This window comes from Diospyros lotus, chromosome 9 (genome assembly GCF_014633365.1).
Source record: "Diospyros lotus cultivar Yz01 chromosome 9, ASM1463336v1, whole genome shotgun sequence".
NCBI lineage: Eukaryota > Viridiplantae > Streptophyta > Magnoliopsida > Ericales > Ebenaceae > Diospyros > Diospyros lotus.
In genome coordinates, this window is record NC_068346.1 from 2,509,282 (window position 1) to 2,533,946 (window position 24,665).

The 24,665-nt window shown below is 38.2% G+C and overlaps 3 protein-coding genes across 18 annotated transcripts in view; all 3 read left to right on the plus strand.

Moving 5' to 3' along the window:
* The window catches only part of LOC127809578 (LEAF RUST 10 DISEASE-RESISTANCE LOCUS RECEPTOR-LIKE PROTEIN KINASE-like 2.4), a 59,447-nt gene extending 43,704 nt beyond the window's left edge, over positions 1-15,743 (plus strand). Inside the window, exon 5 of the mRNA XM_052348472.1 lies at positions 15,280-15,743. Coding sequence (XP_052204432.1) covers positions 15,280-15,498 — 219 coding nt within the window. The 3' untranslated portion in view covers positions 15,499-15,743. The remainder of the gene's footprint in view (positions 1-15,279) is intronic.
* The window catches only part of LOC127809575 (LEAF RUST 10 DISEASE-RESISTANCE LOCUS RECEPTOR-LIKE PROTEIN KINASE-like 2.1), a 78,449-nt gene that overhangs the window by 30,746 nt on the left and 23,038 nt on the right, over positions 1-24,665 (plus strand). The window lies entirely within an intron of this gene.
* On the plus strand, positions 895-14,441 carry LOC127809580 (LEAF RUST 10 DISEASE-RESISTANCE LOCUS RECEPTOR-LIKE PROTEIN KINASE-like 2.7). Of its 4 annotated transcripts, XM_052348476.1 has the most exons (4): positions 895-1,916; positions 13,156-13,185; positions 14,014-14,043; positions 14,334-14,441. In XM_052348476.1, the coding sequence occupies exons 1-4, from the start codon at positions 1,124-1,126 to the stop codon at positions 14,351-14,353; spliced, it is 873 nt and encodes a 290-aa protein (XP_052204436.1). In that variant the 5' UTR covers positions 895-1,123; the 3' UTR covers positions 14,354-14,441. The 4 variants fall into 4 exon arrangements, 3 of the variants coding, with proteins under 3 accessions (XP_052204436.1, XP_052204437.1, XP_052204438.1); XM_052348477.1 differs by lacking the exon at positions 13,156-13,185 and having other exon boundaries at positions 14,334-14,432; XM_052348478.1 differs by lacking the exons at positions 13,156-13,185; positions 14,014-14,043; positions 14,334-14,441 and adding an exon at positions 2,874-3,275.

Sequence of the window (24,665 nt, forward strand, 5' to 3'; positions counted from 1 at the left end):
AAAAAAATTAAGAGTGTTTGATTGGTTCCATATAAAATATGTAATTAAACACATTCTTGCTTCTATGATAAATGTGTGCAATCAAAGACACGCTTATATATATATATTTGCTTAAACGCCTTCTTGTCAAATTAAAAATGTCTGTAAACAGAGTATCCGAAAGAAAAAGTAAAGCCACAAAAGACATTAAAAGACAGATTTAAACTCACAAAGATTTGAAAATATCACTAATTAAGATGGTTGAAGAAAAAATGAGTAAATTATATCGATATCTAAAAATATTTTCAAATTTAAAAAAAAAAAAAATTTATGAAACAGAGTCACAGACCATGCGCAAAGTCCGGGCGCAATTTACGCATTATATAGAATTCCATGGACAGGGCTTTACCCGGTCAATGTGACAGAGATAATATTTGGGGTCTCATAGCCGAATGAGCAAAAGTTGCTGGCGCCCCTAACCAGTTAGAATTGGCCACGTGCAAATAAAAATCTACTCGCCTTACAGCATATAGATGTATGTATAAAGCTCGATGCAACAGTGTCAAAGTCCAAGTCTTGTGTATCTTCTTTTGGACTTTCTTTCCCAAAACAGAAGCCTCTGTTCCATCCCCCCCACAAGAACGTTCAACTGACTTTCCCCGGATCCTCCTCCTTAATTACTCAAGTCATTAAGAATGCATGATTGCGCCACCTCAAGTTTTAACATAATGGTTACAGCTGCCCCAAAGAAAACCAAAACACGTAGTTGTTAGGAACATTCAATTTGGAGGGCAAGTTGGTACTGGCAGTGCCCTACCATGGTCCATGGGGATACCATTTGCATCTTTAATGATTAAAGTTAATTACAGTTCATGTGAAACTGTCTCTCAACGTATATATGTATATACAGTCCAATGTGACATTGGGGGGGTCTCTCTGGGGTCACCTTATACTCCTTTTTCCAAGAAACAATAAGAAAATAGATCAAATTTTCTCCATGTTCACCAGTTTTTCTCTCACTTTCTTTCCATATTTTCCAGCCTCCAACAGTTCCTTCCAGGTCCATCCACATTCGGCCAACGACCAAACTTAACCTCCACCAAACAAGACCCGCTATTCCTCTCTCTCTCTCTTCCCCACCACAATGAATTCCCGAAACCCTTCGCGGATCTTCTCTCATCTCTCCCTAACGCCATTTCCTCTTCTCCTTATTCTCTTCCGAATCTCCTCGGCTGACGATGGCAACTCGCTCTACAACAGCTGCAACGCCACTTTCAGCTGCGGCTTCATTGAAGGAGTGGGGTATCCTTTCCGCGGTTACGATGCACTGGACAACTGCGGCTATCCCGGATTAGCCCTCAAATGCCAGAAGAATATACCCACCATCCAGTTCATGAATCTCACTTACCGCCTCATGGAACTCAACTCCGCCAACCAGACCATGCAGATTGCTCGAGAGGACGCCATGAATGCTGCTTGTCCGCGGGATTTAGTTAACACGACCCTGGATAACTCGCTATTCGAGTATAGTCCGGGATATGTTAACCTCACTTTTCTCTACGATTGTCCGGCGTCGTCAATCCCCAAACTCAGTCAAGTTTGGGGATTTTGTCCTTCTTCTGGGTTTGAAGATGTGCATTGGCTTACTGGAACTGTGGGCCCGTTTGAGTGCCAGGAGAACATTACTGTTCCGGTTTCGGCTCGGTCCGAGTCGATAAATTCGAATAATTTGGGTGAAGTTATGGAACAAGGGGTGGAGGTTAAATGGAAGGTGAATGGTGAGGCTTGCAGTCAGTGTAGAGAGTCGAAGGGACGATGTGGGTTTGATTTTACGAACAATCAAACCACTTGCTTTTGCCCCCACCCGCCTTACGTGTCGGCTACCTGCGCAGTGGTGGATGCCGAAGCCCCATCATCGGAATCATCACCCGGGCCGGGTAAGTCGGCTCTTTCTATATTTCCACACTGCTTAACTAATCCTACTTGCAAATCTTTGTTGATATTTATGTTTACACCTTATTAATTCAGTAACATTATCTGCATAAATATATAGCACCAAAAAAAAAAAAAAAATGCTAACTTAAAAACTGCCTAAGATGGTAACTTATTTATGTGATATCTCTCGCATCACACATGGTATTCTAAGTATTTTTAAATAAATATTTATTTATGGACTTGTCATTTTTAAATGAGTGAATAAATAAAACATAGTATTCTAATTATTTTTAAATAAATATTTATTTATATGGTGTTACCAATTATTTTTAAAAAATCTACTCGGCTTGTAGCATATATATATATATAAGCTCAATGCAACAATGTCAACTCCAAGTCCAAATTTGACACTGGATTTGATAAACAAGAGGACCATTACTTTCTCCGGATCGTTTTGCAATTTCATCCCAAAGTTCCTTTGATATAGTAGTATATAGAAAGGCCTCGACTAAGTCTTTTGAAATTGTATTAAGGATCCATGATGTGACTGACCATAAAATCACACATTTTCCATTCGTCAAATAGTTCAGAGTCTTCCACAGGAGCATGAAATTCGACCATCCACAAACACTAGTTTTTGTTTTGCCCTGAGAGCAATTTTCATAGCCATCCTCATAGCCCTAGACTAGGATCTGCAATTGGTCCCGTTCAAAGGAAACGAAACTAAGAGCATACCTAGATGATCCCAACTATGTAGATCCATCCGATCTCCAGCACTCTGATTTGAGCTTCTAATATCAACGGCTTCTTCAAGTCTCACAGTATTTTCCTCCATCCCACCAAAAATGATCACCGATAGTTGTTACCCGGGAGAAAAGAAAAAATGAATTGTTGATGAATCAAGGTATGCTAACCAAATCTCTGAGTAGAAACAAGCTAACAGAGTGATGGGAAAGCAGGATATAGGTTCTGAAGCTCTGCTCTGATACCAAGAAGAGAATAGGGAAGAGGAGGAATTCATGAGAAAAGAAATCAAATTGAAGAAGAAGAAGAAGATGAACAGAATTGTTGTTCAGTTTCTCTCCAAAAATGAAAGGTACAACGACTGCTACTATTTATATGGTATATATGTATTGATAAGTGCTCTACTATATGTTATAAGCGTAGGAACAAAACAACTAACAAATCAACCAAGTAACTAACAATAACAAAACAGGCAAGTATTCTCTACAAGTAGGATTTCTTCATAAATCTGACTCGTGCAAGAATGGAGTCATTAGCCAGCCTCACAGAACGGCCCTCTATAAGAGGAAAAAGAACTACTCATCCTAGTCGTCTTTGTGGAGTCATTACCTTCTTACCTTTCCTTTCTTTAATCCTTTCTAATCCAAGACAGATATTCTAAACCTAACCACCCCACTGAAGATTTGTCACATATCTTGCTTCTTTATTTTATTTCTTGGCCGCTAATTATGCTTCAATTAGTTTAATCAAACCGCCAAAGGTATTAATAACCTCAACTTATATAGGATTATACTTATTTTGCTTGTAAACACGGTGGAGGTATGTGTTAGTTCAAATGATGGCAAATATATCCTAAGAGAATGGATGAATTGGGATATATGTATAAATTTTTCTTCTTTTAACACTGATTAATGAAAGAGAACTGGTATATGTTTCGAAATATACCAGAAATGTATGAGATCAATGATTTATATATATATATATATGCTTATACTAAGAGGAAATTCATTTTAATCTTTGATAACGATTTTTTTGAAAGTTTGAGCAATGAACAATAACAAACAAGATAATAAATTAAGTACACATAAGATTTATAGTAGTTCGATACGTAGCCTAGTCCACTACCTTCAAGTCTTTCCACTTGAAGGATTTCTCAATCCCAATCACTTTCACTAATGAAAACGACAAGGGTTTTACTAAGGTTAACTCTAAAATCTTTGCATACAATGAGTTTTGAAGCTAAAGTCAAACCTTACCATAGATGATAAAGTAAATAAAGTTTAAGTTTATAGCATGTTCCTTCCTGATCAAAAGGAGCAGTCAGAGACGAGATCAGAACGGCAAGGAGTAGGCTCCGACGACTAGTTCATCCGGGAGGCAACTTGCACTTGCAAGCACTCTAACACTCAAATGAGTGAGAGAGTAAAGAAATGACAGTGTATCGATAAGTCAGAGAGCAGAACATACCTTGGCTTTGAAAAGAGCTGATAGATATAGGAGAATGAGACGTCCTCCTGCATGCATGCACTGTGCATTTGTAGGTGATGGGACTAAGTATTCGGTGCCGGTGGAGGTTTCTAGGTGATAGCACGGTGTCGACGAAACCTTTATTAATGTGGATGAGATTCGTCATTAATGATGATAGGATTTAGGGCGGACGTACGGATACCCAATAGAGGCTGTAATGATGTTGTTGCAAGCTGACACAGGGCCAAGATGGGGCCGAGAGATAGATGGGTTGAGATTGGGCCATGAGAGATGGGCTGAGATTAGGCCATGGAATGTGGCTAAGATTGGGCCGAGAAATGGGCTGAGATTGGGCCATGAAAGATGGGTCGAGATTAGGCCATGGAAGGTGGCCGGGATTGGGCTGGGGTGTGACGATCTGAGATTTTCCTCAATTTTTAATTACAACCAGCTAATAACACAAATATATGGGCTGGGATTCTACTCCAAAATAATACAACAGCGGAAGCAAAATGAACATGGAATAACTACTCAAGAGCTTAATCATACATGACAACACAAAAACCAATCAAATTTGACAACCCACGATATCTGCCCCTGATCACTATTCGCACTTCCTGGATCTTTTAGTCAAGATTGCCCTATACACACAGTTATCTACGATTGACATGCCCAACGGCCTAGCCACGGTATCAGCTTCCACACCTGAAATGATGGTAAAAATAAGATAAGTCATAAGGCTCAACAAGCATAACAACAGAATAGAGATAAGGCTGGGTATAGACCTCCCACATTAGAGTACATCCCACCAAACGCAGGCTAGACAAAGATAAAACCAAAAAAACAAACCATACCTGGCATACGCCTCCTTACATAACAATAATAGTGCTAGGAATACATCTCTTACCCAAAATACACTCCATAAAATGCGATGTTGCATATAAAAATGCCATGCCATACCATATCGTGCAACAGAATATCTAGTGCTTAGCATAAATATAACAATGCACACAACAGTTCCTGAGGCCCTTATAGAAAATGCACATCCTGGCACCCAAGGCCTGGCACACAAACTTGCCACAGCCATAAATTGGCTGGCATAAAGCCCATGAGCCCGAAGCTCCCACAACACAATCAACACGAGCCTGATGCTTCCATCACAATCACATATCGGAGTCCTCGAGTCATAGCTATTCGGAGCCCAGCTTCCACTCATAGTTATCAAGGATCAACTCTATACCACGATCCATAACCACATATCGAAGTTCCCGAATCATAGCTATCTAGAGCCCAGCTTCCACTCATAGCTATCGAGGGTCAACTCCATATCACAATCCATATCGAACAGTAATCATGCAATGCAACAGATAATAAATGCATTGACTCTTGCAGCACTAACGTGATAACAAAGCCCCCATAAGCCAAGCATCAGGCCATGCTACGCCCACATAGGAACTCACACATACAAAATGCTCTAAATATACATGCTCACCTATCATACCCAAATTGGCACTCAACAGGCGAATCGGGTTATGCCAATGTGCACACTTTCCCATACATACAAAGCATGACCCCCAATGAATGTAAGCCCAAAACCATATACTGTAATGTCATGCAATATGCCACATAATGGTATAGCCGGTCGATAGTGACCAAGTACCGGTCGACAATCTGTGACTAGAAATAACTAGTCGTCAGCCGCCCCCGACTCGACGATGGTTCACCCCAGTGTCACCAATAGTCAATACGTCACTTCACCGGACGACAGCTCACGCCGCCTATCATTACCACTCATGCCTACAAGAAACCATAACCACATCATGATAGGCACAACATCAAGGGTAGGTGTCCGGTTATACCAGCTTGCCTGACTCGTCTATAGTCTCTCGTAATAGTTGATAACCGGCGCCCATACATCTAGCCATCATGTAATACCCGAGAATGATTTGAGGTCATAAATAATATTTGATGAAGGGCATAAATGGACTTTGTGGAAAATAAGACTATAGGGTACACTAACGCAACTTTGGACGATCGAATTAGTCAGAGGGAATACCCTGGACCCTAGATAGCCAAGGAAAATGGTATAGTATCGACAAGTAATACGAGTTATGATTTTAGGCATCAAAAGAAGTTGGATCGGGAACGGTTCCCGGTACAGCTAAAAAAAAGGCAATTGTGATTTAGGCTGAAATACCGAATTATCGTACGGGGCATCCGGGAAGTCAATGGAACCCCAAGGAAGTTCATATTTGGCATATAGAGTAACCCTTCAGTAGTTTTTGGAAGAAACAAAAGGGTTTGTAGCTAAAACGAAGATTCGGGCCTAAGTGCAGTTTTTTCGAAATTGACGGAGGGAGATCGAAACGATATTTTTTCGGAATTTTAAAGAGAGTGTTTTGGGATATTTCAAAGGGTTATAAAGGTCTTTAAAGAGAAGTTCAGTTTTGAGCCGGGGGCAAAATCGTAATTTTTGAGGTTGGGGGTAAAAGTGTAATTTACCGAAAAATTAAGGGCATTAGCGCAATTAGTCCATTTTTCAGGGACTAAAATGCAATTAAAAATTAGCCCGGGGACCATGTTGAAAAGGGTCTAAGTGCAATTATCCAAAAGTTCGGGCCAAAGTGTAATTCTTGAAATCTTTTTACTAGGGGCATTTGGGAGATTCAGGAAAAAGCTTCATAAATGACTTTAGAGATAAGGATGAAGTCTCATGATGACATTAGAGATAAGATGAAGGCTCATGATGACTTTAAGGATAAGATTTGTATAAGATTTGATTGGATAAGAAAAGATTTGATTTAGATAACAATGATTGCAGAAGATTTTAGAAGATTTTGGAATGATTACAAAAGATATTAGAAGATTTGGAATGATTATAGAAGATTTACAATGATTGCAGAGAATCTTAGAAGATTTTGGAATGATTACAAAAGATATTAGAAGATTTGGAATGATTATAGAAGATTTACAATGATTGTAGAGAATCTTAGAAGATTTTGGAATGATTTGCAAAAGATATCAAAAGATTTGGAATGATTATAGAAAATATTAGAAGATTTGGAATGATTGGAAAAGATTTTGAAAGATTTGAAATGATTGCAGAATATATATTTCTTGGTGGCTAAGTTTCCTAAACATATAAATAGGGGCTCAAGGCTAAGGATTCTCTCATTCGAAGTTGTGATACATTTGTGCTAGACGAGAGTGCTTCGGGTGTAGTGGATAGAGGGTTTTTAAAGCATACGCGAGGCATCACACGCGTAGAGCACTTAGGCAGCGCGTGAGGACCTGTAAGGAGGTAGTTTGGTTAAAAGACTTGAGGAGTTGCACGAAAATTGAGGTTGGGCACAGGATTTGAGGTGTTCTGAGTTTCGTTCAAGGTGAGTTGTTCGCTACCAAAATTTGGCTTTCTTGTGAGTGGTTTTCCTCCAAAACTTGATTTATTGTGCTTGTTCTATCTGAACATATGGTGATTTCATGCAAAATGGTTTTGTGCATTAAAATGGTAACCGGTGACGGTTGGATTTATGAGGGAGGTTTGTCCCTAAACGTTTTGAACTGTGCATTGCATTTTATAAATGTTGTTTATACGATGCATTGAATTGTGAATTGTGAATTGTTGCATTGTCTTGAGTTTTATATGTACGTATGGAATGTCAGCCTCGGATGTTGTCTGGATAGTGTAGCCATAATTCTCCAAGGGCGTGACGGAATAATAGGGGTATCTGATGCTAGTGTGCATGTCAGGATAGCCGCCTTGGTTTCCGTGCCAGACCGTTTGGTCAGGGAAGTTGCACTAGGACGACTAGGTGATCCATACTGTGTTGTTCATGTGGGATGTCAGCCTAGGATGTTGTCTGGATAGTGTAGCCGTAATTCTCCAAGGGCGTGACGGAATAATAGGGGTATCTGATGCTGGGTGTGCATGTCAGGATAGCCGCCTTGATTTCCGTGCCAGGCCGTTTGGCCAGGGAAGTTGCACTAGGACGACTAGGTGGTCCATGTGAAATTTTGGAGTTGGGATTGTATGGTGGTTCCTGGATGCTTAAGGTGGGAACGTATTCTGGTGAGATGCGTTGGCAGCCCCATTTAAGCTAGAATCGCGTCGCGTCGTCGTGTCATCGAGTCGGTGTGGTGGCATAGCTTTTAGAGAGATTGCTCTTTCCCCATGGTAGGGTTAAGCGCGTGGGAATTCTCTTGAGCTAGGGCTTACCGGGTATATTGGTTTATTTCATGTCTTGCATTATTCATGAAAAATGTGTTTTGAACTCTCACTTAGATGATTCATCATCTAATTTGGACTTTGTCCCTGGAATATTCAAACGTTCCAGGTGAAGGCAGCGGTGCAAAAGGGAAAGGAATCGTCGAGGAGTGACGGCGATTAGCGGATAGTTTACATTATGTCTTTTCAGTTATGTTATTTACTTTTGAAAACGTCATGTAAACGTTAGTGCAACTTTATATATAAATAAAGTGGTTTTGGTTATGACCTGTTGAGGTTTCGATCTAGCTTCCGCATTTGTGTTGGTGAACCTGTCTTGGTTTATTAATGGTTCATAGTTGATATACTGAGAAGGTGTAACGGGATCTTCGGGGAATGATTTTTGTGTTGGATTTTTGTTTGAAAAAAATTTATCCCCGGAATCTTACGTTACGTTAACGCTCCCGAGAATTGGGGTGTTACACATCAACTGCCACAACCTAACAATTGACGGTCGGTAGTTGTGTATCCCACACCTCACACAAGAAAATCCCGAGACTCCCGGTTACATCAACTTACCCCAGATGGTACTCACAACCACAACTGACTCATTAAGAACCTAGCCCAAACCAGATTCGACATCATTCATAAGGAAGTAGGGGCGATACAATACCCCGTAAGCACTTATCGAATTAAACCCCGAAAATCCCCTATTTAATTTGATTAAATTAGTCTATACAACAAATACTCACAACACACATAAATAATTTCTAAAACCAAATTAGGCTAAGGAAGGAAACGAAATCCATAAATCGAAGGAGATTTACAAAGGGAGTAAGGAGCTTGCCTTTAATTAGCTGATTTCAACGTTTTCTGCCCATACGTCGCTAAATTAATACACACTACAAAATCGTTTAATTCATCCAAAATTAATAAAATCATAGCTTAAATAAAATTTCAACCGCGCAATATTCTCAATATAATTTTCTTCACGTACATGAATATTCAAACCTTGATTATACCGAATTTCTACAATTTTTTTGGATTTTTCTCCCACATTTAAGCTTCCAAGCGCTGCTTCCTCTTCACCATTTTCTTCACTATTGCTGCCCGATTTCATAGCCAAATTTACACTCTATTCTGGACTTAAAAGAGGTAAAAAAATAGGGCCTCAGGAACCTATCGCGTGGCAACACAAGCACACCACTGCCTTAATGCCAAAACGACGCCGTTTTGGGCGCCCTTGGCTTGACAAAATTCAGCCGAATTTCTCCCCCAACGCGTGTATCCCCACGGTTTGATCCTGTGTCCTCGCCCAAGCCTCCCTCTTGCGCAACCACCCGGCTAGCCACCATCCTCAACATGTAAGTGCACCAAAATAATTTTAAGGCAACCTCACCACAGTTTTCCAAAATTGTGTTTAAACCCCACTATTTCCGAAAACTGTCACATACACCCCACTTAATATTAACTCATATACCCCAAATTTTCAATAATTACTTACCCAACTCTTTAATACCAAAATAAATTAATATTTCCTTTAAACCCACAAATATTAAATAATCAACACAAATACAATAATTAATAATTATTAACCATTCCCGATTTAAATTAATAATTCTCAGTTATTCCCGATTAGATTAATAGTTATTAATTTTTTCCCAAATTACCAAGATGTTACACGGGAAATGACCCGAGATTGGGCCCAAAAGGTCCATAACCCCTCAGGTTGATGCTCGAGAAACGAGAGTTTGAGCTAGAGAAGGGAAGTCTGGGTAATTTGCTTCATCCGCCAGTTTTGGAGAGTTGGATTGTCATTAGGACCTGGCCGAGATGGATGGTCGAGTTGATGCATGGTCTCGTTTGAACAGATGTTGGTTCTAAAAGCATTTGGAGCCTGCTTAGCTTTCTGCGGTGAAGTATTTCTCTTTATGCTTTGATTCATGGTGCCCGTAGCGCCTGTGATTTCGAGATTCAAAGCGTTATGCTTGGGAGGTGAGGTACCATAGACAGGTGACCTAATAATTTTAAAACGTGTGATAGGTGGCGGCTTTATGGTGATAGATCAGTGACGGGTGGCTTTCGACCGTTGGATATGTCATAAGCATTGTTCAGCGATCTTTATAGAGATCCCTTTTGGGCCAGGGTTTCCTCGCTTTTTAGCAAAAAGAAAAAAAAGAGAGGTGTTAGGGTTTTTACAAACCTTGCAAGCGATAGCTTCCTTGATTGCTCTCACGTCTACGTACTCTTTTTGTAGGATGAATGGCTTCTGTATATCATAAGAAATATATCAGGGAAGAGCTGGAGATACTTCGCAAGGAGGAAAATAAAGTTGCGTCGGGCTTTGCGCCGATGGGTAAGGCAGTTGGGAAAGCCTTAGTCATGCCGACATCGGCTTCCTCTGTGCTAGTGGATAAGGCAGTTAGGAAGACCTCAATTGCGTCAGGGTCGGTTGCCCCTGCCGCACAGCCCCCTGCTATGGTTGTTACCACCACGGCTCCGAGTCCTTGCTCTGAGGAGCCTATTGAGGAGCTGACTCGGCATAAGAAGCGCTAGAAGAGTTTTGACGGGGAGATTCGATCGCCTAGTGGTTTGAGTCCCACCGAGAGTGGCGACTACTTGGTTTCGTTTTGGGACCTAGAATTTCAAAGCAACATTTTTTATTTATGCCTATCTTGATCCGTTGTCAGACCGAAAGAGGCTACCAGGTTTTGGTTCATCGATTGCGTTTCATCAAATCGAGCATTAGGTACTCCAACTTGCTGCAAATTGTCGCTTGCTTGAGGCAGATATGATGACTTGGCTTACCAAAATGAGGGTAGAGCATGAAGAGGACTTGAGTTGAGTCTGAGAATCAGTAAAAGCAGAGGTTAAGAAAGCTGTGGGGGCGATCACTATCGAGGCTAAGAGGCGAGCTGATGAGGCCGATCGCACAATTAGCGTTTTTTAGAGCCAGTTGGATGCTACCGGCATGGAGCTAAAAAAGTTGAAGGTGGAGGTGGCATTAGCCAAATCCGAGTTGATTGCGACGAAGATGAAAGTAAAGGCCGAGGTGGCAGTTGCTCGATCTAAGATGGCAAGGGCGAAGACGGAAGCGGAGGAGTCGAAAAAAGAGGGGTATGAAGTGGCCCTATCCCACACGTCCGAGATATTTTTCCAGGGCTAGATCTTTTGGCCTTTGGCTTTTTCAAGGAGATTAAGAACGACTGCCTTATAGACCCAGCGGAGAAGAGTCAAGCCTATCCGTGATTTTGTGTGGTAGCATAGGTTTTGGCATGAGTCTTGTAATCTTGTTGGGTATGCCTTGCTTAATAACAAATTGTTTCCTTTTTTTCCTTTCACGATGCTCTGTTTCTATCGAAATTTTTGTGTGCATCTTGCTCAATCCCTGTGGTTTTGGTGCTTTGGCAGACTGATATGCCCGGGATTTTGTTCTGTGGGGCGGGGCCAAGCTATCATTTTTTCGAGGGATTTGGTGTCTCGATTTTGGATTTTCATTTTGGCGCCTTTATTTGATTATGTGGGGGCCCATGAGTTTCGGGAATTGAGATGTTTGTCCGAGGATGTGTAGTGCCGCCTGCAAGCATGGAGTGGCCTGCTACCCTAGGTGGGGCAGGTTCATCAGGGCGCTCATTGTGGGACACGTGGCGAAATCTCGTTGGCCACTAGTCGTCCGTTGGGCATCTCATGCGATGCCTATTAATATGCGTCGTCTTCGTGTGTACGCATCCTCTATATTCGTTCTCTAACTATTCCCCCATCTTTCCTCATTTTTGCATGCGATTGCTCCTGTTAATCGTCCTTCGGATCAATTAAGGGTGGTGCGCTAGTCTTCTCGTCAATGGCTATCTCAATTTCAAATTCTGTTCATGCGTATGATTAGGTAAACAAGGAGGTTACTCGGATTGCATCAAAGTTTTCTACTGATTTGTCTTTGGGGGTGGTGAGAGAGAAGAGTGCCTCCTAGACCAAGGATGGGGGGGGAGAAAGACGGGGAGAAGAAGACTCGGGAGGAAAAATTCATATATCATCCCTGTAGTAGGGAAGAGCGTGTTTGTCACTCAGTCTCGAACCCCGGGTTTATTTATATGTAGGAGGTGCTTTTTACGAAGTTACGGTTGCGGCTTCCTCTAATCGAGTTTCAGGGTTTGGTTTTGGAGGCAATGAATGTTGCCCCGACGTAGCTGCACCCAAACAGTTGGGGCTTCATCCACGGTTTCAAAGTGTTGGTTGAGTTTCTTAACCGCAAACCTACCAAGGTGGTCTTTTTTCACTATTATCACTGGAAAGGGGTCTACCGGGGTGGCTGGATTTCTCTAACCAACCACCCGAGGAATTCAGTGCTAAAGGCTTTTACTTCGTCCCTTAAACATTTTAAGGATGGCTTCTTCAAGGTAGGCTCAAACAAGAAAGAGTTAAGTTTTTTCCTAGATGAGGGAGACAAAGAGAAATACTCCATATATGTGCTGGCAGTCGGAACAGAACCCCCTAATGGAGGTAGAGTATGAAGGTCTTGATTTGAAGGACCGAGCCCTAACGGATGCTTTTACATTTTATCCCCAGCTCAAGTAGGCGAAACTCATGGAATTTGGGGCGGATCCTCGGGCCCTAGCTTTCCTTGTGTACAGTTTTTACTTTTTCTATGTTATGAATTTTTCAGTTACCAAAAAAAAAAAAAAAAAAAAACAAACATTCACTCGAATGCTCCCAATGAATAATGGTACTTCAACTCATGTTTGGGGAACTATGTAGATTTCATCACTAATCTGATCTGGAGATTTCCTTATCGATCTGGAGATTTCACTATTCTAATCTTTATCTTGCAGGATCATCATCCAATCAGAGGACTATAGTAGGTACGATCACTGAGCTAGAAATCTTTGTTCCAAAATTATAATAAACTTAATCATCTAAAGATGATCTCTTCATGCATAAAAGGGAACAAAACTTCCACTGTAGCCATCATCTCCTCCTTTATTGTTCTGAAAGCTCTCTGCATGCACTTAAACACTTTGCTCATCGTTAAAACCCTTTAGGGACAAGGCTTAATTCATGCAATTTCAAAATTTCATGGCTAACCAACTCCATGTATTTCAAATTTGGTTGGCCTTGGCATCACTAGGATAGCGGGTTGTGTTGGGCCTCCAGAAGACAGAGTGGCAAGCACCCGTGGCAAGTGGGCAACCGTCTTGTTCTTCAAGGGATGGTCTACTGCATCTAGCATGAGGGCAATAATTGGTGTTTCTGTGGTTAGGAAAATTTGGCAGAACAGTTGGCTCATATGATCCAGAAGGTCATTTGGATGTGCCTGATACTTTTTAGTCCCCCCCCTCCCAGTTTCTTTAGGGGTTGGCCTTGGTCCACTTACGGCGCCTCCCTCAAGTTGTCTTAGATAACCTATGGCTTTTTTAGGGTTTCTGCCCATTGAGTCCCTTTATCCCTAGTCTTTGTTTAGTTTTTTTCATGTTAGCTTTTCTTGTGTATAGTTTTTACTTTTTCTATGTTATGAATTTCTCAGTTACAAAAATAAATAAATAAATAAATAAATAAACATTCACTCGGATGTTGCCAATGAATAATGGTACTTCAACTAATGTTTGGGGAATTATGTAGATTTCACTAATCTGATCTGGAGATTTCCTTGTCCATCTGGAGATTTCACTAATCTGATCTTTATCTTGCAGGATCATCATCCAATCGGAGGACAATAGTAGGTACGATCACTGAGCTAGAAATCTTTGTTCCAAAATTACAGTAAACTAAATCAACTAAAGATAATCTCTTCATGCATAAAACTGCAACCATCATCTCCTCCTTTACTGTTCTGAACGCTCTCTACATGCACTTAAGCACTTTGTTGATCGATAAAACCCTTTAGGGACAAGGTTTAATTCATGCAATTTCAAAATTACATGGCTAACCAACTCCATGTATTATATGCAGTTTTGGTAGTCATAATAGCATCTGTGATGCTCGTGATAATAATATTTATTTACTTGATCAGAAGACGTTACATGTCATTGATTGGCATGCTGGGCTTGTGGAAGAAGGAAAGACTGGTTAATCAAAACGACAAGGTATTTATGAGGGATTTCGGCTCTCTTGCTCCAACCCAATACAGGTATTCAGACATTGCTAAGATGACCAACTCATTCAAAGACAAAATTGGCCAAGGAGGGTATGGCACTGTCTACAAAGGAAAACTAAATGACGATCGTCTTGTGGCAGTCAAAGTCCTAAGTAAGACCAAAGGAAATGGAGAGGAATTCATTAATGAAGTTGCTAGCATCAGCAGAACTTCTCATGTCAATGTAGTCGCTCTTCTGGGATTCTGTTTTGAGAGGAAGAGAAGAGCTCTAGTATATGAATTCATGGCTAATGGATCCTTGGACAAATTCATTCACAATAATGAATCCCAGACTGCAAACTGCCACCTGGAATGGAGAACAATGTACCAAATTGCAGTTGGTATCGCACAAGGGTTAGAGTATTTGCACAGAGGTTGTAGCACAAGGATAGTTCATTTTGATATAAAACCTCACAACATTCTTTTAGATGAGGATTTCTGCCCCAAAATATCTAATTTTGGTCTTGCTAAACTCTGTCAAAGAAAACAAAGTATTATGTCAATGCTAGGTACAAGAGGCACCATTGGATATATTGCTCCGGAATTATTCTCTAGAGCCTTTGGAGGAGTCTCTCATAAATCAGATGTCTACAGCTATGGAATGCTGATTCTTGAAATGAGTGGAGCAACTCAAAAAATTGAAGTAGCCCAAACAAGCGAAAAATATTTTCCACACTGGATTTATGAGCATCTTGAACATGGTAAGGATCTAAGCCTCCAAAGAATCACATCTGCAGAAGATGAAGACACAGCAAGGAAGATGATCTTGGTGGGCTTGTGGTGCATCCAGACCAATCCATCAGACCGGCCAGCAATGAGTAAGGTGCTGGAGATGTTGGAAGGAAACATTCAATCCTTGCAAATTCCACCCAAGCCTTTCATATCTTCTCCTGCAAGGTCTGCACCCTACAGCCAAGACTCTTCCATGTCATCACCCACAATGAATCATGTGGTAGAGGTCCCAGAAGGAAGGCTTCAATCTATGCCTATCCCACCCAAGCCTCTAAGCTTTGCCCCTTCAAGGCCTCACCAGACGTCCTGAGACTACTTCCAAGACAGTATCAAAAATTTTTTGGAAGAAAAATAGAAGCTTCTTTCTCTGAGCAGAAGAGTTTCACCGAGCTGCTTCAGTAACATTTAAATCCTATTTTTACTTGTTTCTTTGGCTTCTAAATGAACCAATCTCATGGTCCAGGCACAATGATTGCTCCAGAGAACTAATGCCTAATTCATTCTGATAATATCCTATGTAGTTGACAAATCAATTAAGAAATGCAAGTTGTACTGGAAGATTTGCACATTTTGTACAGTTGAAGTAAAATTCCAATTTTGAAATTGACAAAAGGTTGCCACTTACCCGAAATATGAAAACCTAAAACTGGCAGTTACAAACAGCAGGATGAAAAGAAAATAACACCAAACTTGGATATATTCTAACCAAGCAATGCATTGAATTGCATAACAAAAGAAGTGAAACAAAATGCAAATACAGAAAGCATATTTGTAACGAAAGCAAAGACATATATCAGTATGAACAGATCACGGAACTTTCTTCTTCCTTTCTTTCAGCAATAGAACACCAAACTGAGGATGAAATAACAATTTATGCATTAAGGGTGAGATAGAAACCAAATATACGTACCCTAAATCTCCAAGATTTATCGTGCTCATTCCGCATTGCCTCCAAATGTCTGCTTGAATTTCACTATAAGTGTTTTCTTTTCTTTTCAAATAAAAAAAATTAAGTAATTATAAGCACAATATACTGTCTTCTAATAAAGTAAGAATATAAAGACATTTTGATGTCTTTTCATTTATCCTATTTGGAGTTGGATAAATATTTCCATGTTACAAATTTCCAACAAATTTTCTGAAATCTAAATGCGGAGAGAAAAACAGAAATATTTAAAACAGGCAAGTAATGTAATATTGGAGTATGTTTCGGTATGTATGAGTATGTTTCGGTATATAATTCCCATAAATTTTATGTACATCATGGCATCTTAGCTCGACTTTTGAGAATTACAAGAAAATGAATTCCTTAGATGGATACATGCTAAAAATGCATGGATGAATGAGAAGTGTCTGGCCATCATTAGAAGTGCAAACGTATGTAATTTCAGTTATAGGCCATGTAATGAATGTTATTGGCAAGACTACATTACACTATAAACATAATATATAACTAAATGAATATAAAGCGAGTCTTTACCACTTATGTTATATGTGCCCTTGAACTTGCCTACAGTAGAGAGAAGCTATCTGGCTAACCTAGTCAACTCAAATGCTTTAAGCCCCTAACCTATAAATTGGCCAACTGTAGATCTAAGTGTCAGCAAAACACTAGATGTAAGCATTTTCTGTGGAGATGTTTTTAATTAGAACACCCAAAAATTAGGGAAATGTTTAAACAACAAAGACGTGTTTCCCACATACCGAAACATACTCAACGAAGAAGTAACAAGGAACCCTTTACTTAGCAAAAAAGTAACATGGAACCACCGATGAAAGAAAAAGCAATGTTGTAGTAAAGTAGGAAGGATGAGAATTTGAACACTCACCCTATAATCAACTGAAATATAGAAGTAGCAAGAAGAACATGCATCAATCAACAGGCAATATTGAAGATAACATATGGGTAAATACGTTTAAGTATTTTCTACCAACCCAACCTAAATGAAGAATAGTCGACTTATATATAACAATTAACAATGACATTATGATTTTATAAGCATAGTGCATGCATGTAAAGTTGATACTACAAAAAAGGGTGAAGGCATAAAATTACCCCATGTACTTTACTAAGAAAGTAATATGACACTCCGAATTTTCAAAACGTCCTATTAGACACCTTAACTCCAAAAAAATGAAACTATTAAACGTTTCATGAAACAATAATTAAGAATAAAACCTCAATGTGAAATGCACGGGCATGATTAGGGATATGTTTTCTAATTAGAGATATGTTTTATGCTTTAACATTTTTCTATTCTTTTTTATACCAAAACATCAAAACCCATCGAGCCATTCCATTCTTATCGTTAAACTGGTTGTTCCATTCCCATCGTCGAGCAATTTCGTTCCCAATGTCCAAGACAATCAAAACATCGTCGAGCTATTTAGTTATTGTCATCAAGTCATTCCGTTCCTAATATCCAAGACAACTAGCTAGAACTTCATTGAGTTGTTCCGTGTTGCTCTAATCTCCCATCTCGCAAATCTTCGATCTCCTTGTTGCACAAATCGAAGCATGCATCGATTATAGGTATATATTCTAGTATATGTTCTGATTTTTGTTTTTTGTTGCTCAAATTGGACTGGGTTTTCAGTTATTAAATAATAAATGTAGATTTTTTTTTTTATTAAAGCTAACATTAAGTACTTTTTAAAAATAAGCAATACAATGTGGTAGTGATGTGGTATAAGCAATACAGTGTGACATCCATGCAAGCAATACAATGTGACATCCATGTAGCCTAATAAAGTAGAAAAATATCTTTTTTAAATTTTTTTAAAAAAATACTATTACTTTTTAGAACATAAAATGTGAGTACACCTTTAGTTATAAAATTAGAAGTGAAGAAAAGAAAATATTTGCTAAAACTAAATGTAACATTAGTTTTCTATTTTTAATTACAAATTTAATTAGTTAATAACAAATTAAAAGATATTTTATAATTCTACTTTTTTAGAGTATATGTGTTTAATATTGGAACATTTTGAAAGTTCAGAGTGCCATACAATTTTTTTAGTAAAGTATACGGGTGTTCTTATGCCTTCACCCAATGAGTGACCTTGCTAAACACGTTCATTAGCACTTGCATTCACTTGATTTGTTGAGGTGTTTAATAGTTCTATTTTTTCAAATAGAGATATCTAATTGAATATTTTAAAAGTTTGTGGTTTCACATGACTTTTTTAGTAGAGTACAAGGGTATTTTTATGCCTTCACTCTAAAAAAATGAAAGAAAATCAGGCAAGACTTTCAAATTTATTAATTTTAGATTTGAATTTTTAATTTTTACAAATTCTACAAAATCTCTAAAATTTACATAATTAACACTCTTTTGATGTATTAATTAAAATATTTCTTTCATTTTTTTAAATTTAAATTATATCAACTCAAAATGTCTTCTTGATAAGTAAACATCCTTCATAAGGCTGAGCTTAGAGTTCAGCTAAGCTCAAGTAAAATTTCCATTCTGAAACACCACCATTAATTTGTCATTTTTCAAATTCAAAATTAAAAAAAAAAAAAAATCATTTTACTCTTGGATGGTATTGGGCTCTTTAGTTCATCAGAAATTGAATTTACAGTCTCCCGCACAACCACAAATCAAGCTCAATGTGGAAGAGGAAAAAAGAGGAGAGTGAGCAGTGAAAATGGCTATACCTGACCGGTTTCTATTATTGATTGCTCAACTCATAAATCATAATAATTGTTTCAAATAATACACATACTATGCTGCTGCTTCCTACAACTCTAACCAACCCTTTCTAATTCAATAGCAATGGAAAAGAATATACCCAACCAACCCTTCATCTTCATCTTAAACCCCCTACCCAGCTCTGGTACTGGTAGTAACAGAAGAAACAGATATATGCTTGTGTCTGCTGTGCTGCGATTCGAATCAGTCTTAAACTTCTACTACGAACTAGCAGCTGCTGCTGCTGCTGCAAAATCGCCTAAAAAGCCGCCATCGCTAGAGGGGGCATTCCATAACCATTCTTATGCGACTTCCTGCCATCTCCACGCAATCTTCAAACTCTCTTGGAGATCGGTGTGTTGTGCAGTCCAGTTCAGCCCGAGCCTGATCTTTGTCGGGTCACTGTACACTTCAGCATAGTCACCGGGCCTACGGGACAGGAAATCAACATGGATGTCGATCCCTGTTGCCTTCTTACACACCTTCGTACAATCAGAAACGACCGATGGACTTCGGTCGACTGAAGTTTCCACTTGAGTCGACCTAAGTCGTCTAGTAAGTTAATGCCCAATTTTGATCAAAGGATCGGTTGACCTAAGTCAAGAAGCCAACATTCTTGCCTACTTCAATTGACTTAAGGAACAACTTCGATCAACTAAAGTTGTCTAGTAGCTAAAGCCAAAACTTAGGTCGAAGGCTAAGTCAACCTAAGACATGAGGCTAAACTCTCTAGCCAAATTTGGTCGATCGAAACTAAATTTTAGTTGACCTAAATAACAAATGAGAAGATTCAAGTATTCTATCTCACTTCAGTTAGAAAAATGCTATTGGTACACCTTTGTGTGCACTTTGGGCCAATGGCAAAAAAGTCCCTCATGAGACCCATAGAGGCGCGTGAGGTGCATGGAGGCGAGGGGTATTTTGGTCATAATATCCTTTTATGTAGCCCAAGAGGTACAAAATGGATGTACAAGTAGCATGACTCTTTCAGTTGACTAAGGCTAGAATCTCAGTCGATTTATGATACATAGACAAGAAAAATAAGATTTTTACTTCATAAGAGACTAATAAAATATATTAATATCATAGAAATATTTTTGTTATCATCAAAATCATATTAACTTATCCTTGAACTTAAAAATTCGATTGAGCGGGACTTATTAATGCATGTTTTGCAATGCATGAATCTCTCTTCCCAGTGTTTGCTTCAACTAAGGCTTGTGTCACCACTCCTAAATATTCAATTCAGATTAATGGTGACATGCACGAGTTTTTTACTGGTGGTAGGGGCCTTCGCCAGAGAGATCCTTTATCACCTTATCTATTTGTTTTAGTAATGCAAGTATCACAGGGGATCGTGAGATATTGTGCTCAAGTTTATGACTTTCAGGTTCATTGGTGATATGAGAGAGAACCTGAACCATCATGCTAATGTTTGTCGATGACCTCTTGCTTTTCACTCATAGAGATAGGGCATCCATGGGAACCTTTAAGTCATGCCTAGACCTTTTCTCGTGCCTTTATGGCCTTATGGTCAAAGCAGACCAAAGTGATTGCTTCGTCTCTTGCACAAATAAGACCTTAAGGGAGGAGTTATATTTAGCTGTGGGGTTTAAGCACGGTTCCCTTCCCATTCGGTACTTGGGTGTTCCACTTCTTATAATAATGTTATCCTATCATGGTTGCCGGCCAATCCTTAACAAAGTGCATTAACAAGTGTGTCGTGTGGCGTAGTATAGGTTATCTTTCAATGCGTGTCTCTAACTAGTCAAGTCAGTTTTGTTTATTGTTTATGTCTATTGAGCCTCTTTGTTTATTTTGCCTAAGCAGGTTATTAGCAAGATGGAGAAGTTGATTCGAGCTTTCCTTTGGAATGGTGTTGAGCTTAACCTGCACAAATCTAAAGTGGCATAGAAAGACATCTGTTGCCCCAAAGAGCAAGGGAGCCTGGGTATCAAGCCCCCTTTCATCTGAAATCAGACTTTAGTGGCCAAGCATATATGGCATTACTGCAGGTTAATCAAGAATCCCTTTGGATTTAGTGAGTGCATTCATACTGGATTAGAGGGGGCGATATTTTTGGCTCTTTCATACCTCTTACTCATGTCCATGGTATTGGAGGAAGCTCATTTCATTGCGTTGTGTGGTTCAAAGATATTTCAAATGGCAAATCGATAATAGGCAACAGGTGTTTATATGGCACAATAATTGGCATCCTTTGGGTATTCTGGTGGATCAGTTTTCATGTCATCTTCCTTGCTAAATGGTGATATCTTTTTAAGCCCTAGTGTCTATGACTATTAACAATGGGAATTGGAGATGGTCGTCTATGATCAATGCCTCCTTAGATGCTATTCGAGATTCCATTCCTCCCACGCCTATGGTGGATCAGCTTAACCTCCTCCAGTGGCTTCCAACAAAGAATGGTATTTTTTCAATCAGAGGCTTTCAAGGCCTTATCTCCTCGAAAGGATAGAGTACCTTAGCGCCATCTTATCTAGCATAGCTAGTGGATCCCAGTGTTTGGCTTCATTGTTTGGCTGGCTATTAAGGAGCGTCTATTGACTCTTGATCGCCTTAATATGTATCTGTCTTTCCCAAACTGATGTTTCTTATGTCACACAACTATTGAAAGGCATAGTCACTTGTTCTTTAAGTGCCCTTATTTGAAATGGATCGTTGTCCTCTTCCAGAGATAGACTAAATTTTGTTGGCCTTGCCGTTGCTGGGATAGTGAGTTATGTTGAGCCTCTGAAAGACATAGTGGCAAGTACTCGTGGCAAGTGGGCAACTATCTTATTCTTCAAGAGATGGTCTACTACATCTGTTGTGAGAGCAATATATAATCAATGTTTCCATGGTTAGGAGCATTCGGCAAACTAGTTGGCTCATCTAATCCAAAAGGCTATTTGGATACACCTATCTACTTTTCAATTCCCATGGTCTATTCAGGGGTTAGCCTTGGTCCACTTATGATGCCTCCCCCAAGTTGTCTTAGATAGCCTATGGCTTTTTTAAGGTTTCTATCCTTTGAGTCCCTGTATGCCTAGTCTATGCTAGGCCAGCTTAAGACTAAGTGGGGTCTAAAGTGATAATTATTTTAATGGTCCTTTACTAATCTCAATAAATAATAAAAATTATTCAAAAAATTATTTTTCTTTGTTCTTGAAATGCAAAATCATTAATTAAAATTTTGCATTCAAGTTTAGAAAATAAATCTTTTTCAATTGACAATATAGCCAAATTACTTAATTTTGTTACGACATAGTTAAATGTTGATGAAATAATTAACTTAAGATGGGAGTGAATTAAGCCTTTTTTTTTTTAACCCCTTGGGATAGCTCAAGTGGTCGACCGTACGGGATCCAGGTGCTGGGTATGTTAAGATTGTGTGTTTGAATTTTGGGTAATGCGGTAGGTATCGCTTTACTACATGAGGGACCAGGATCACGAATCTTTGAGTCGGTCTTACCTGGCCTGGCCTAATTGTCTAGTTTGAGTCAATATTTGTAGGTTATAGGGGAAAAGGTGATGGTCTCTACCGAAGGCTTACGTATTGGAGCTTCCTCTAATTCCTACATTACCAAAAAAAAAACTTTAAATAAACAGAGATAAAAAGAATATAAAAATGCAACACAAATGCTTTAGAATGGTTTAGCTTTAAAACTTACTCTACTATCTCGGTTCCTCACCAAAGATTTTGGCAAACATAATTTTTATCTTTACCTTTGTAGCTTTTAAGTGGGCTCAACTACTTAACCTTTACAAGTTGGCTTTTCAATATTTGGCTCAACCACAACCAATGTTTTTTAAGATTCAAGCTTAACCTTTACGAGTTTCACAAATAATGTGAAAAGATTTCTCAATAGAAAAAATGAGGATAATACAAATTTACAAAAATTTCTCAAAGATACAAAAACAAAAATTTGATGCACTCTCTCTTTTTAAAATCTCACAATTGATAGACTTCGAAAGCACGAGAAAGATTAGAAAACTTTGTGTATTTGGAAGTCAAGTTCATGCTCTTGTAAAACTAGTTAACCTTTTTTAGCATGCTTCTTCTCCACTTTATAGATTTTTTGTATTGAGTAATGCTGACAAGTTAATAAACAAATGGAATGCTTATTTGTCTCACAAGTATCATATTTTGTCTCTACAAACGATTAGTCAATGATAAAATATGTATATATTGTTTGAAAAACATTAAATACACTAAAAAATAGAAATTGGCTTCATTGAATGCAATGTAATGGCTATATTTTTTAAAATCTAACAAGAAATACTCAAGTATAAATTAGCATTACTTGACTAAGTTTGATCCTTACTTGATTAGATGTATTATGCAATTAATTATATTTTATACTTACTCGATTATTTTTAAGCCATAGAAAATTACATTGTCTACTCAATTACAACACTAAGCATACTCGATTCATTATGATCCTTACTTGAGTACTCAAATTATTACCTGATTAAATGTTAAGTTCAGAAACTTATCTTATAAATTTTTGTCTTATGTTTACTCGATTATACAAGATATCTACTCGAGTACATAAAGAACATTACTTGATTATAAAAATATTTCATTCGAGTAAAAAGATGCTTAAAAACTTTATCTTAAGATTACTCGATTACAAACAAGATTCACTCGAGTACACCTAATAATTACTCGATTACCAAAAATACATTACTCGATTAATTTGAAGATGACAGAAAGTTGATCACAGACTCAAGTACAAATGTTAGTTAGTCAGGAACTTTTCATCTTCACTTGATTATTCTTATATTTGCAATCGATCGATTATTTTTTAAGTACACTAAGCATTACTCGATTATCAAAATAGCATACTCGATTATCTTATACTTTGAAAACTTTGTTGATCTTTCACATACTCAATCATTTACTTGATTATTTTGAACATATTACGTGATTAAAATTTTGCTAAACTTAAGAATTAACCAATTTGTTTTGGTCATCATCATTGAACCAAATTTACTATTTTTCTTTCTCATTAAATCAGAACACCTAATGAATCAACAAACATCAATAAAATTTTATTAATTCTAATTTTGAAAAACTTCTTTCTATTGAAGGTACAATAACAAAAATGGTTAACAGTATTCTATAAGTTATTCATGTATTTGGAAAAGAATTGACCTTTTTTTATAAAATTTGGTATTGCAAATGGTATTTTTATTTCTATGGTTATAGTTTTTTTTTAAATTTTTAATTCTGAAAATAAATATAAATCATCAATATCAAAGAACATGTCATAGTTTAGAAAATTTTCAAAATTTAAACAATTTTTCTTCAAATTATGGAAACACTTTAACTAGATTAGGTGTTTATATGGACAATAGGTTCAAGTCTATGGATGTATTATATTTATTTGCTCTAGAAATCAAATTAGACCTGTCATCTAATAGAAGGAGTAAAAAAAATTAGAATTTGTTAAAAATTAGATATCTTATCTCATTCAGTCTTCAAAGAAAGAAAATAAATTATAACAAAATTTAACTTATAAATGTAACATAATAGTAGTTTGTGTAATTATAGCTCCAAATTTATTTATTAATTTAAATTGTTTACACCACCAATGATCGTGGCTATCTACACTCATTTTCAATTATGAACGTCTTTTGCATTAAACCAAACTAATGTGAGAAATACACTATTTGATACAGTTTCTACTAAATGAAATCAATTTTTCCTTGTTTGCCTACTCTTCTCATTTTGGGGGGCCCCCACCCTTTTTGGGAGCCCTAGGCATACATCTATGCC